Source organism: Vanessa cardui, chromosome 10 (assembly GCF_905220365.1).
Source record: "Vanessa cardui chromosome 10, ilVanCard2.1, whole genome shotgun sequence".
In the NCBI taxonomy this organism is placed as follows: domain Eukaryota; kingdom Metazoa; phylum Arthropoda; class Insecta; order Lepidoptera; family Nymphalidae; genus Vanessa; species Vanessa cardui.
The window spans coordinates 13995213-14010987 of NC_061132.1; the positions used below are offsets into that span (position 1 = coordinate 13995213).

At 33.4% G+C, this 15775-nt stretch overlaps 1 protein-coding gene across 4 annotated transcripts in view; it reads right to left on the reverse strand.

The window, feature by feature from the left end:
* LOC124532723 (unconventional myosin-XVIIIa) overlaps positions 1-15775 on the reverse strand; it is a 254815-nt gene that overhangs the window by 24700 nt on the left and 214340 nt on the right. For all 4 annotated transcript variants that reach the window (XM_047107761.1, XM_047107762.1, XM_047107763.1 and 1 more), the window contains one exon: positions 5304-5393. In XM_047107761.1, coding sequence (XP_046963717.1) covers positions 5304-5393 — 90 coding nt within the window. The remainder of the gene's footprint in view (positions 1-5303; positions 5394-15775) is intronic.

Genomic DNA, 15775 nt, shown 5'->3' on the forward strand with positions numbered 1-15775 from the left:
GTCGATTTAGCGTTCGCTTTGGTAAAACGATCACAAAATATAATAGTAAATAAGATGTTGACACGAGACTCAGTTGTACCAAGGAGAGCGGCTTCGTACAGTCACCTGCGAAACTCGTAAATGAAGATTCCTTATGGAGGGAATTGTGTGTTAAAAAAACAAACTAGACCGTATAGTTTGACAAGTTTGAATGGGATCTTCGATGTCGCTACGAATTCATTAATATCGATAACATTGTTTTATATAATAATAAATATAAATATTGGATAGCATCACATACATTATGATCCCATTGTAAGTAGCTAAAGCACTTGTGTTATGGAAAATCAGAAGCAACGAAGGTACCACAAACACCCAGACCCAACTCGACATAGAAAACTAATAAACCTTCTACATCGACTAGGCCGGGAATCGAACCCGGGACCTTAGAGCGGTGTACGGTGTACGGTGATGTCGTAAAATTATAACTGTAATATTCAAAAAACTCACTTAGATAGTACGAAAAATAAAACGATTCGATAAATCCTCTTCAATAAACTCAATAATGTAAGTACCGATGAAATAATATAAATAATAAACTACTCAACTCAACGAAAAAAGTATCATCAAAATCGGTTCAGTGATAATAAAAATGTATCCTTCTAAACATAACTATATTGAAATCTTTCCAATAAATTATAGTCATCTTAGTTCGCAGCTGCGATTTAGACGATTCGTTATGGTAAGAAAGTCTTAAGCACCAAAAGTTCTTTTGGGAAATTAGGTTTAACGGCAGGCTAATAAACTTCATTTATATATAATTTTGTATCTGATTGTACTAGTTAAAGCGTTTCGCATCATTGAACGCAGGTTAATAATAATCAAATCCTATTGTTTTCAATTGCGACAATCGCTAACTTTACATTTATATATTTATGTTTAATTGAATCCTAGATTTAGACACGACACAAAATAATCTAGCAGAGAGGATATTAACCAAAGATAGATAGATAGATACGAATTACGATTAACTTTTTTGTAAAAAAATTCAAATTCCATATTTAAATTCAAAACTTTTTTATTCAATTAGAAAATATTAAACAATTGAACAAGCGAAAATTATGGTGATAGGTTTGACGTAAATCATTAATCTTAACATAATCATGTTTTAATTAATGTAACAACATCATCTAGTGTTACCTATTAGTAATAGGTATACTGAAAGGTTCAAATAGATGCTTGAAATCATATGCGGTTAATACAGAAAATACGTAGGAATTATAGCTTTGTAGATAGTACGAGATCTATCCGATAGATGGCGTTGATGATAAAAAACGTTTCAAATGAAAACCATTATTGTATAGTAATTTAAACACCATAAAATTCAAATTATGTATATACAGGTATAATAAAGTAAATCCCAAACATACCTTTAACGTCCCACTGTTGGGCTAAGGATTACTCTAGTTTTTAATTTTGAAAATTTCAATATTTATTCATAGATAACGACTCGCCCCGGTTTCCCACGGGTGCATCATATATATATCGTTATATTATGAACAAATTACATATAATCATTATAAATTGTAGTCTATATGTTATTCTGATTTATAACCTATATTACTGCAATATTTCATCCTAATCAGTTCAGTAGTTTTTTCGTGAAAGAGTAACAAATATACATACACACATCCATCCTCTAAAATTTTCCCATTTAAAATATTAGTAGGATTTATCAAGCAGACATATTATTATAGCTCGAATCATCTGAAAATATAAAGTTATTTTCAATCTTGAATTCATTAACGCAAGTTTTTATTGAATATCGTCATTAAAGTCATTAAAGAGTAAAACGCAATAACTAGTAAGTTAACTGACCAAAAAACATGTATTGCCAAGATCAAACCACTTGCCCCGCACTGCTTAGGTCATTATTGTAATGACACCCTGGGCGACCAGAGCTGGTCTGGACAAGTTATTGAAAAAAATAATATACCTTCAATAATGCTTGAACCTGTATATAACAGCTAGATATTCTGGTTATGATTTCTTCTTAAAATATTGTTAAAAAAATGATTCAAACCGTTTTACAATTTAGTTATTAAAACTATTAAATGTGAAAGTAACTCTGGCTGTCTGACGCTCTTTCAATACCAAACGGCTGAAACGAATTTGATGAAATTTTGTATACAACAACAACAACAACAGCCTGTTAATTCCCACTGCTGCGCTAAAGGCCTCCTCTCCCTTTGAGGAGAAGGTTTGGAACATTTTCCACCACGCTGTTCCAACGGGTTGGTGGAATACACATGTGGCAGAATTTCTATGAAATTTGTCACATGCAGGTTTCCTCACGATGTTTTCCTTCACCGCAGAGCACGAAATGAATTATAAAGACTTAAGCACATGAAACAGAGGTGCTTGCCTGAGTTTGAACCCGCAATCATCGGTTAAGATGCACGCGTTCTAACCACTGGGCCATCTCGAATCAAATTTTGTATGCTACTTTTTTACTTGCGAATCCGCAGGCGACTACTATGTAGTAAGTAATAAGTTTCTTTTACGGTTCTTCTCAGTTTAAATCGGTGATGATAGCCGAACATTAAAATGGCATATTTATTCAATAAAGCCCCGTGTTATTGTCTTCTTACAAGACATCTGGATAATTATTAGCTCGGAGGATCGGAATAGTGGTTCCAAAAATGCATATTGGCATTCTTCTGTAATATTTATTTATTTATACTTATTAAAGCCGACAAAATATGCAATCAAATAATACAATTACGAAATCGATTCTTGATCTACTGACACTTAGTAGAAGTTATTCATTTAGTTATAGTTTAATTGTGGATCGTAATTTCAAAATTCCATGATTATATTACTCAATTGATACTTTTGTTAAATGTATGTTTATATTGCATTGACATAATGTTTTAGAAATAATGATCAGTTATTCCTCCTTTAGCCTACCAGTAACATGTATTTGTTCGGGTTTGATAATCGCAGTAAAGTATCTTTGTGTATATGATAAGAATATACGTACATATGTATATACAACGTATAGCTTTATTCCAGCGAGAGCAAAAAACAAATAAAGATCTTATCTGATGCCGTGACAGCAAACCTAAAAAATATATATGAGATACATATATTTTTAACGATTATTGATATTTATTAGCAAAATATAAGTTTTGATTTATTAGTTTTATAATATATTGTGAAGTTTTACATATGAAATAGATCTGGCTGTGACCAAGTATTTTTTTTATTTTGCAATTTTTGACAAGTTACGAATTTCGATCGTGCTTATATATGTAAAGTATGTATTTAAATTCACAAAATATTTTTGATAACAAAGTTATTGACCCGACTCAAGGTTTACCGGTTCTGTTGTTAATATACAAGTAGGTATTAGTATTTAATTACGAATACAACTTTGTTTTCGAAATGCGTCATAAAATGTAACTTATTGTTACAACAACAGCCTGTAAATTCCCACTGCTGGGCTAAAGGCCTCCTCGCCCATTGAGGAGAAGGTTTTTGAAACATATTCCACCACGCTGTTCCATTGCGGGTTGGTGGAATTCACATGTGGCAGAATTTCAATGAAATCTGTCACATGCAGGTTTCCTCACGATGTTTTCCTTCACCGCTGAGCACGAGATGAATTATAAAGACAAATTAAGCACATGAATCAGCGGCTTGCCTGGGTTTGAACCCGCACGCGTTCTAACCACTGGCCATCTTGATTGTTATCGATTTTCGAATTTCAAAACAAAATAATTACTACTTACTAGCCGTAATAGGTTTACATCAAGGTTCTAGATTCTAACCCGGGTCGACGCACCTAAAAGCGAATGGGTAATTTTTGTCATCTAATCCATACCAATAGTCCAAAACCGAAGTTGAGTGTTAAAAACATTTGTCTTTTGTATTACTCCAAACTCTTTCTAGTTCCGTCGGATTTGCGTAGATCAAATAGTGATGTTATATAGATTGCATGTGTCTGTGGCACACATTCGAGTGTAATGATATCTCCTGCACAATGGGCAAGTCTTCCTTGAGAAAGCCACCGCCCTAGGTCATCCTCTGTTCTTATAACTATTGTTACGTCTCATAATTTATACAAAACAGTATAAATTACTATAGCAATTCCTCCACGACTCATTTTTTAATATCACACGACTATTTTAAAGATTTTTGATGAGTTATATTTTTTAATTATTATCAATATTTCAAATAGCAGTATAGTAATAAAGTAAGATATACATAGCTGCTTTACAATACTAAAATCTTCAATTTTCATGTAGTCAACAAGCAATGATCACAAAAGTTACTTTTATATTTTTAACCGACCCCAAAAAAAGGGAGGAGGTTATGAATTCGACTGTATTTTTTATGTTTGTTACCTCATAACTTTTGACTGGGTGAACCGATTCCAGATATAACAATAATTGTAATTGCCTTACGTCATCGTCAATCGACTTTTAATTAGTTTAATATTTTTCATTTCAATTCACTTAGGAGAACTGTAAAAATTATATTGAATACGCAATTATTTAATTACTTTTTAGTGCATATTTTGACGTAAAGTATTGTTTGAAGTCAGTTATTTTTGTTAATCAGCTACAGCATAATGGTTACGTAATCGTCGGTGACTTTTTGAGGAATGGCAAACACGGAAATTGCAAATGAATTCAGTGGAAACGCACCACAAGATAAGTCTAAGTAATGGCTGTTCAGCAACGGTAAATATTAATTAATTTCCTCGGTTATGTTTAACCGGTAATCGCATAGAACGCATACCTAGCATGCCTTATCTGTTATCTGTCCCTCGTTGATCACCTACGTGGTGGCGACTCGGATGAAAGTAAATAGCCGAGATAGCTCGGTGGTTATAGCACTTGAATTTCAACTGAAGATAATGTGTTCGAACTCGGGTCAAAACTTAATTTTTTATCTAATTTGTGTTTTTAATTTCATGATCGGTAATGAAGAATACATGCATGTGTATGTCGAAAGAAATTCTATCATGTATATATCGGCTAAGCGTACTAACGTTCAAATTTTCTCAAGGAGAATGCGTTTTTACCAACAATAAAACTTTTTTATTTTATTTTTTTAATTTATAAGTAGGTACTAGGTCGGGCGACCTGATCTTAAGCGGTCACATCTCTCCATAGGCGTTAATAAAATGCGAAATATGAACAATTCCTTACATCGCTACAGCGCCACCAATCTCGGGAGCTAAAATGCATACACGGGGGGCATAGTCCTTGTCCCGGTAGTTATATATCTATTAAGATATATGCAGCTAATCTTACCTTATTTTCGTATTTTTCCGTCTCGTTCTTGTAATGCGTTCGTTCGCTTTCAACTTTTTCTAGTTTCGCCCGTAGCGTCTCCAACTCCTCCTGTAAACAATAACGAAATGTTATTAGCGTTTCATTAATCAAAGAAACTATAACACTTACAAACTAGAAATTTGGTAGGTTGGTTCCTTAGTGACCCGCTCCGGTAAGTAACGCTGAAACTAAATATACAACAGAATGTGTATTTAACAACACCACTTTCTCAGAAACCTCTTAAATTAACAGTATATCTTAACTATATGTACATGTATTGCACATATAAACCTCTTGAATCAATCTATCTATTAAAAAAACCGCATCAAAATCCGTTGCGTAATTTTAAAGATCTAAGCATACACGGAGACAGACAGCGGTAAGCGATTTTCTTTTATACCATGTTATGATTAAGTTCAGAACAGATTTTACAAAATCTCTTTCAAATAATGGTTCAGGTAGAAAACTGAAGATTAGTATTTGGTTATTCATCTGTACCAACAGCATGTTGTGGCTCAATAGCCTGTATGTGCTGTAGTCGCAAAAAAATAACCACCTTAAGCGTTTCCAAGGAAGATTACTCCGGCAAGCGGCCGAACATAAGTTTGACAAACAGTGTTACAAAACCGAAAAAAAGTAGAAGAAGAGAATAATGATATGAATGATGAAAAACAACTCACGAAGGAGTTTTTATTGGGTAATTTATTTGTAAGAACTTAACAGTTTAAAAAATAACGCATATTTCGATATCGACCATTTGTACCAATAGAAGTGATTTGTTATGAAAACAATCGGCTCGCATTGTTGGTAATTCCTTAAATGGCTGCGGTCGATGAAACCAATCGCGTGCTATCCGCATCACTCCACTGCTATGTAAGATCGCTCATATTATACGGTGCAACATTTGTGTTACATATGCCATTTAAAAAATTATAAATAAAAATAATGTGAGAACAATCTGCATCTTTCGTATGACCTTTTAGAAATTTGAGGCAAACGAAAGTTGTCCTTTTCCGAATCTGTTTGTTAAGATTAGACTCTATTCACTAAGCATAAGGGTTTGGGCTCGTATAATCAGTTATGTAAAACTAAATCATACAAACGACTATCAGAGAGTATGTTTGACACAGAGACCAAAATACGGAACATTATTCATATTACATAAACGCAAATTCATTTTTTATTTTTTTTTTATTTTTTTATTTTATGGAATAGGTTGGCGGACGAGCATATGGGCCACCTGATGATAAGTGGTCACCATCACCCATAGACAATGACGCTGTAAGAAATATTAACTATTCCTTACATCGTCACATTGACGAACCACCAACCTTGGGAACTAAGATGTTATGTCCCTTGTGCCTGTAGTTACACTGGCTCACTCACCCTTCAAACCGGAACACAACAATACTGAGTACTGTTATTTGGCGGTAGAATAACTGGTGAGTGGGTGGTACCCAGACGGGCTTGCACAAAGCCCTACCACCGAGTAGCAAAATATGAATTGACTTCAAAGGTACATACGACGTTATGCATTTGTTTAAATAAACTTGGTTCGGCTCGAGTTCTTATATTTCTAGATCAAAAGCACTCAATATCTCCCGTTACATTATAAAATAATATAAAACAATATATATTTTCCATTAGTTCAGATTGCTACACAAGCTTTTAGCAAGATACATATGTCATTTATTTGAAATAAAACCTTTTTGTTGAACATCCATCACTCTGTTAATTACATTTATCTTTGTTCAAAAAAAAAAAAAAAACAAAAATCTTAAATTTCGAACATAATCTTGACAGCTGTTAAATAAAGCATAATATATACTTACTTAAGGCTCTGATACATCACTTAACGTTTCTAAATTACCGAATACTCATTTGCATTTCCGGATATTCAAACCTGCATCAACCTGATCACGAGTTCATTGGACATATTACGTCAAATATAAAGTATATTTGAATTCAAACACAAATTCAAATAGCCTTTTTTATACCTATATATATGATTCACTTTTATGCTAAATTATTAAAAGTTATACCTTTATGATGTATCATATACACCAATAACAATGCGTGATATATAACAACCTAATTATAAAGACATAATAAATCGTTCGAACAAGTAATATTGATATAGATACTATTTACCCGCCCTGGCCGCAAGGGTGCAATGCTGATACTAAATATACTAAATAGATAATTTGTTTATGTGTGTTTTATAAATATATTATTCATGTATTATGTCCAAAAATCTTCCTCTTGAAAAACTCTATCTATTAAAAAAAAACTGCATCAAAATCCGATGTGTAGCTTTAAAGATCTAAACATACATAGGGACAGACAGCGGTAAGCGACTTTGTTTTGTACTATGTAATGATGATGATAAGGCGCTGCTTTATTGCCTTTGTGATAAAGTCTGGCTCATTTTTCGCCCAAAGGAAAGGATTTGAGAATTAACAAGTAAATGAAGTTACTAATTTCGTTGGTCCTGAATTGAGGTCGGTCATCAGGTACAACAGCATACGACATGTACAGCCTAAGCCTAAGGCCTCCTCTCCTTATGAGGAGAAAGTAAGGAGCATATTCCACCACAGAACAAATCATCGCAAGGGTTTTTGAAATTGTTCTTGGCTAACAGCCAAGTTGCGGGCTGCACAAGACCGGTCGTTGTGGCGATCTTTGGGGGAGGCCTATGTCCAGCAGTGGACGTATCACGGCGGAAGTGATTTTTACATACATATATATTCGACTATAAATAAACAATTTATTATCATAAAAACCACAATAGTTATAAGATTGGATACTAACAATTCATCGTCAAAATCAAAATTAAAATAAACTTTATTCAAGTGGGCTTCTACAAGCACTTTTGAATCGTCATTTAACAATAAAGTCAAGCTACCACAGGTTTGGAAAGTAGATTCTACCGAGAAGAACCGGCAAGAAACGCAGTAGTTACTCATTTTCAATATTTAAAAAATACAATCATATTTGTTAAATACAATTTTATATGTATGTAATGTATCCTGCCTGGAAGTCAACTGGTATTAATTCCAAGCTTTTTTCTAATCTACAAAATCTTGTATCGAATAATATGCCTTTTTACCAATGTATTTTTATAAACGATTTGAATTTACGAAACTGTAAAGTTAAAAATGTCATTGTAAGCTCTCTGAAATTATCACCACACCGTCACATAAACATCCCACAGTTGGGCATCAGCAGTCTTTCGATTCTTATTTAAATAAATATTTATAATTTATTAGATTGCAGCGTTATTTATTAGGGAGAACGTTATTTATGTTGCTTGCCAGTCAATGTAATTAAGCGAATTGGATATCATCTGTAACTACGTTTGAGTTTATCTCCACGTCTCGAGATTAATAGAAAATGTTTGTTTATAATGTTATAATATATTCACGTTTAGAAAGGTGCGCTGATTTATATTATTTATATAAATAACTCTAATGTAGATTGATATAAAAGTTAATGGTAACGAGCCAATATATTGAGCAAGAACCAAACGTTAGTTATTGTTTTTTATGGTAATCTTGTTTTAAGTAAATATATTATATCGTTTAGAGTGGGATGTTTCAACGTTCGAAGTGAAATTTATATTACACATTTAAATATAGGAAAAACTATAAGAGGCTCAAACGACAAAGCCTGTTAAGAATATAAAAGTAATCGAATCAAATCAAAATAAACTTTATTCAACTAGGCTTTTACAAGCATTTTTGAATCATTTTACAATTAAGTGAAGCTACCACCGGTTCGGAAAGCAGATTCTACCGAGAAGAACCGGCAAGAAACTCAGTAGTTACTACTAGTCACCGTTTAAAAATATCTTATAATTTGCTTTCTAACATTGGGTAGGGTATAAAACTACACATTTTGTTTTTTGAGCATTCAAAACTAAATTATTTACTGTAAACCAATCGTGTATCTGTGATAATGTACCGTTCACATCGTCATATAAAAATCAGTGAAGTATCGTCAGCAAATAATACTAAGTATATCACAATATATATAATAATAATATACAACTATAATATAAAAAAAAAACCCTTCAACTTTTTATAATAAGTGTTAGTTGGTAATCTTGTCAGTCGGTATGATGTATTAATGTAATAATCATCTCGAAGTCACACGCATCTCGTTGGATCGGTTGTTTGATGCAAATTAGTGAAACTGCTGAGAAATAGACCGCGACGCGATGTACCGAACATATACGCACGCAGCGATCACGTTCGTCTCTGTGTTGACAATAACATTCAACAGCGTAAGGCGAACTACAGACATGACGACCTCCATGGTCGAGTGGTGTGTACACTGGTTTTCATGGGTACGCCACTCTGAGGTCCCGGGTTCGATTCCCGGCCGAGTCGATGTAGATTACCATTAGTTTTCTATGTTGTCTTGGATCTGGGTGTTTGTGGTACCGTCGTTACTTCTGATTTCCATAACACAAGTGCTTCAGCTACTTACATTGGGATCAGAGTAATGTATGTGATGTTGTCTCATATTTATTTATTTATGACGAAATCACCTCAACACTAGTAACCTGTTTCGTGAACAATAACACTGATCAAATCAAATCAAATCAAAATAAACTTTATTCAACTAGGCTTTTACAAGCACTTTTGAATCGTCATTTTACAATTAAGTGAAGTTACCACCGGTTCGGAAAGAAGATTCTACCGAGAAGAACCGGCGAGAAACTCAGTAGTTACTGTTTTTTAGATAATATTTTGTAGATTAATATTCATAATAATCGTTATTATAAAAAGAGAAAAATAAACACATATTTATTAGTTTTATAAGGTATTATATATATTATTAAATAGTAGTCACGCGCGGTTGGGCTCGCGTTCGCTATGTTTGTCATATGTTTAGTAAAAAAAGGTGCATATGTCCTTTCTCGGAATTCAAATTTGCTTCATACTAAATTTCATCAAATTAGTTTCAGCGGTTTGGACGTAAAAGAGCGACAGACAGACAGATGAGATATACTTTCACATTTATAATATTTTTATACAATATAGACATACACTTGGAGATAACGCGTTGTGCTACCGCCAATTAGCGAACAATGGTAATATATTTACACACTGCATCTAGTAAATAAATATTTTATAAAAAAAATAAACGATTAATAGAAGTAGGCCGAAAGGGTGATGTTAAGAAAAAAAAATTGAAATCGAGCTGTATTCAAACATAAAAAAAAATTAAATATAATTATAAGTTTATAATTCTAAAATCGTCAAAGCACGTTAGCCGTCACAAGAACCGCTCGTAACATATGGACTAAACATCGTATAAACACTTTTCCGGGAAGAGAAAATCGTGTGGAAAGCGCGTTTAAATTCTAAACTTAATAGTAGCCATTAAAGAGAAAACCTGAACAAGAACTATTTCCTTTTCGATGGCCACTTAGTAACATGACACTGCCATCGTATGCTGTGTTATATAAGCGATGATAGTGCGGTTACCTGCCCACAACGAGGCACTTACAACGCGCCTTCCTATACCCTTCGTTTACTTCAAAATAGTCCTTAATACTAGAACGTTAAATATCATAATCGAATGTACTGTGAACAATACAGAAAATCTGTATAACCAATAGATTTAGTCATGTGTAAATTGTTTTGTTATTATTTTCATAATAGTTCGTCAGCTTTCACAATATGGTAAAAAATATAGTAGAGTCCTCTTAAACTGGATACATAATATACATACGATTTAAGATGGGATAAATAGTGCAAAACAATATTAGACACACACTAATATTGAGCTGACATGGCCCAGTGGTTAGAACGCGTGCATCTTAACCGATGATTTCGGGGTCAAACCCAGGCAAGTACCCACCACTAATATATGTGCTTAATTTGTGTTTATAATTCATCTAGTGCTCGGCGATGAAGGAAAACACCGTGAGGAAACCTGCATGTGTCTAATTTCATCGAAATCTTCTACATGTGCATTCCAGCAAACCGTATTGTAACAGCGCGGTGGAATATGTTCCAAACCCTCTCCTTAATGGAAGAGGAGGCCTCATCTCAGCAGTGGGAAATATACAGGCTGTTACTTTACTAATATTAATCTCGTCCGGAAAACGATTTTTCCGGACAGCAGACACTCTAATACGTAATTATTCTGTCTTCAGAAAATTGTCTAACTTTCAATATTGCCTTATGTTTAGAATAATCACTGTCTTCGCCTAAATTATGGGACCCCCCACTGAATCGATGAACTAGTTTTACCATTTATCACTAAACGTATACCATAAACATTATTTTAATGATAATTTAGTAAAGTTTATTGCAAATTTATTATACGCTTATGAATATGTAGTTTTTCTTAATTTATGTTTGGAAGGCAGACGAAAATTTACCTGATAGTAAGTAGTCTGCCTCCAAAGACTTTATAAGAAATATAATACTCATAGTACAACGTTTGTGTCTATACTAACTTAAATAAATTAACACTTTTCCGTGAATGAAGGATACTTTGCCTCCAGAGAGGCCCAAATAAAACTATCATCGGCAAACGTTTATCTTTATCACATATCACGGAAGATTCTAGGTGAGTTTCGAGTTTGTGCTTCTGAATAGGACCGCTATCAAGTCGAGACGTAGTTATAAAAATCAAAGAAAACTATAAACGACAATACTCTACGCTTTGCGTTCATCCATATTTGTAATACAATAGTTTTTTGCGAGGCGTCCTTATTCCGCGAAGCTCTTCAACGTGGGAACGCGTCCGTTACGTATTGTATATTATCGATTGCATTGATGCGTCGACGTTTTTTACGACATCAACAGTTATTTCCAACCCTGATCTAATTAACTGATTCGATTCTCTCTCATTATGGCTAAGGCGAACGGTATGTTTCTTACGTTGTTCACAGTCGACTGGCTACAATGTTAATTGTTATTATAACAGGTTGTCTTGCATTCGAGTTTATAAGGACTCGAGTATTTCTAACTATGGCGAGGTAGTCGGAGCGTGGGTAGGTTAGTGGTTGAGCACTGTTTAAAATCTTTGTTTTTTTTTTTTTTAAGTAAGCTGTATGTATTACGGCCTTTGCTACTCATTAATTTAAGTTTTTTCTGTGTTTTTTAATCTGTGTTTCTTTTACAACAGTTCGATGTGTGTTTAGTTAGTTTATTGACCTTAATAGCAAAATATCGATGTGTGGTTTTTTTAGTGATGGTTTATTGAGTGGATGATGAATTTCTCTTTTTCGATGCTGTGGTAAAAATATGGTGAAATACTAAACAATACATAATTTGGCACAATGTATGTGCCATATATCTATGTAAAGTAGTAACGTAAAGTAACAGCCTGTAAATTTCCCACTGCTGGGATAAGGCCTCCTCTTCCATTAAGGAGAGGGTTTGGAACATATTCCACCACGCTGTTCCAATGTGGATTGGTGTAATGCACGTGTGGCAGAATGTCGATGAAATTAGACACATGCAGGTTTCCTCACGGTGTTTTCCTTCACCGCCGAGCTCGAGATGAATTAGGTATAAACACAAATTAAGCACATATATGTATATAGTGGTACTTGCCTGGGTTTGAACCCACAATCATCGGTTAAGATGCACGCGTTCTAACCACTGGGCCATCTCAGCTCAATATATATCTCAGCCCGATATATAAATATATCTATGTGGCAATCTTATATTCTTATCTCGCACCCGTTCATTTTTAGTACAAAAATTAGTATTTCTTTAAAAAACATTTCAAGTAAGAATTGAATTGAATAAAATTAGCTGATCCTTAATTATTCAAATATCTAGAGATATTTACACAAAAGTGAAACGATAGCAGCTGTGGTTTCACCACCCATAAATTAATTAGTTTATTATCTGCATCACTTATTTTGAAATTTAAATAATAAATATAGTTTAATCTGTAGCTCGATAAAATTTAGCGCGAAAAAAATAACACATCATCATTTGCATACACTTTATATTTCTGCAAATTCTCATTTTAAATAACATTCTATATTTGAATTCATATTTGGAAATTATTTAAAACAGATTATATCAATGAATTTAGAAAACATTATATAAATAAGAATATAATTATATTTTTGTGGGTTTTTCAAAATTTGAATTTAGAATGGAATTCGAGTTAAAAAATATATCCATAATAATAAATAAGGAGGATTCTTTGTAAATTGTAATTAAAATAGTACTAAACCAATATAAATAAAACTCACACCAGAAAATGCAGAGCGTTTGAGAGTTTATTGTATTCATTATATTCATATATTTGAAAGTCTGTGTGTCGTCTTACACGACCAAACCGCTGAACCGACTTCGATGAGATTTTGTATGAAGCAAACTTGAACTCGAAAAAAGGAGATAAGCTACTTTTTTGCCTAGTCATGACAATCAACACCGTAAAACGCGAGCGAATCCCCGGGCGACTACTAGTGTTTAAATCAAATCAAATCAAATCAATTGTATTCAAGATAACTTCACAAAGAAGCGTTTTTGAATCGTCAACAATTAAATACTACCACCGTTTCGGAAAGCAGCTTCTAGCGAGAAGAAACGCAAGAAACTCGCATAGTTGCTCTTTTTTAAATAAACAGATTTACAATGCTGTTGTAAATGTGCATTTTACAGTAATTAGTGTCCTATGATGGAACCCGAGCCTAACTCTAGGCGTTTCTTTCTAAAAGGTACTCTTTTAATGAATAAATAATTTTATCTCTCTTACTCGCGGTTGAAACGTTTTTGTCATCGTTAGTGTGACGTGTGACAATCGATGAAGCCGCCTGACGGCCGGTAATTAGACAATCAACTTTCAACGGATAAACTTTTTGCTGAACCAGCGAAAAGACGAATATAACATCAGCGCTGAAGTGAAACTTGAGCGATTACCGTTTTGACATTATAAATATTAACAATTTCATCAAGCGGCGCGAATATCACTACATATTATGAAACAAAGTCCCCCGGACATCTGCTTGTCTGTATGTTCGCAATAAACTCGAAAACTTCTTGCCGGTTTTTCATGCGGTTTTCACGAATACACAGAGGGATTCATAAGGAAGGTTCAGGTATATAATTTATTAGAGATTTAAATTGAAATAGAACGATATTTGTTAAACAACGCGAAAAAAAGCAACAAAAAAGGGTAAAAAAGGTCATTTCAGGACACGAATTCCTCTCCCAATTGTCACTCGTCACTAATTAGCATTACAATAAAAACATAAATCGTTACGTTTTCTATTCTACAATAGTTGTGTAATCGTGTCACTGTGCGGTCGAAATGAGATCGATATAGAATCGGGAACTATTTATATAAAAAAAAAATACTAGCGACCCGACCCGGCTTTGCACAGGCATCATTGTTTCTCTGCTATGTTATGCATATATTTGTTCACATATAAGCCTTCCTCTTGAATCAATCTATATATTAAAAAATCTGCATCAAAATCCGTTGCGTAATTTTAAAGATCTTAGCATACATAGGAACAGACAGCATTAAACAACTTTGTTTTATACTATGTAATGATGATCATATTTTGAATCGTCATTTTGCATAAAACGCAAAACTATCACCGGTTCAGAATGCAGGTTCTATCGAGAAGAACCGGCAAGAAACCTATAAGCCGATGATTTCACCGTAATTGTACGTGACGCCGCATCAATTACGATGATATGAAGTTTCCAAAGCATTATGTGACCGCGAGCATCAGAAGCGCGGTCTAACGATCTTCACAGCGCTCAGATGATTTATAATTGAACGAAGAATATTAACAACATTCAATTAGTTCATTTTTACCTTACATTTATTTTCGCGTTTCGTTTTTTTTTTTAACTGAGAATTTACCATTTTTATGCAATTATTTTACTATTGCAAGAGGCTACTTGAATGAAGTATATTTTGATTACAATTGATTTAAATAAATATTTTCATCGATGCACATAGTCTGGTAAAAATTCACAGAACTTTTAGTCGTATTATGTTTATATTTTAGCTTCTAATAAATATAGCAATTATTATGCTATTTGCAGTAGTAAAAAAAGGGAAATAATATAGTATTAATATTTTTTGTTATTATTTTTAATCAATTAAATCAATGTATAGTTAATAATACGACTAACTTTAAACCAACATCATAATTTATAAATTATTTTTGTTTAAAAAAAAAAACATTTTACTAGAATAGTACACTCTTCAATGGTATTCCAAATTTGAACAGCCTTAACAATTTTATATACATTGTATATAGTAATAAAATAATGGAGTTAGGAATGGCCTACATGTCTAACAGCGTCAATACCTACGGATGGAAGTGACCACTTACCATCAATCATTTGCTTTCTAATTCAATTTCAGAAAAACTCGCAAAGAAAGACCGCGGAATCTGTGTTTCTCACATAGAGAGCAGATTAATGTATAATGTCCTTGAAACGCGG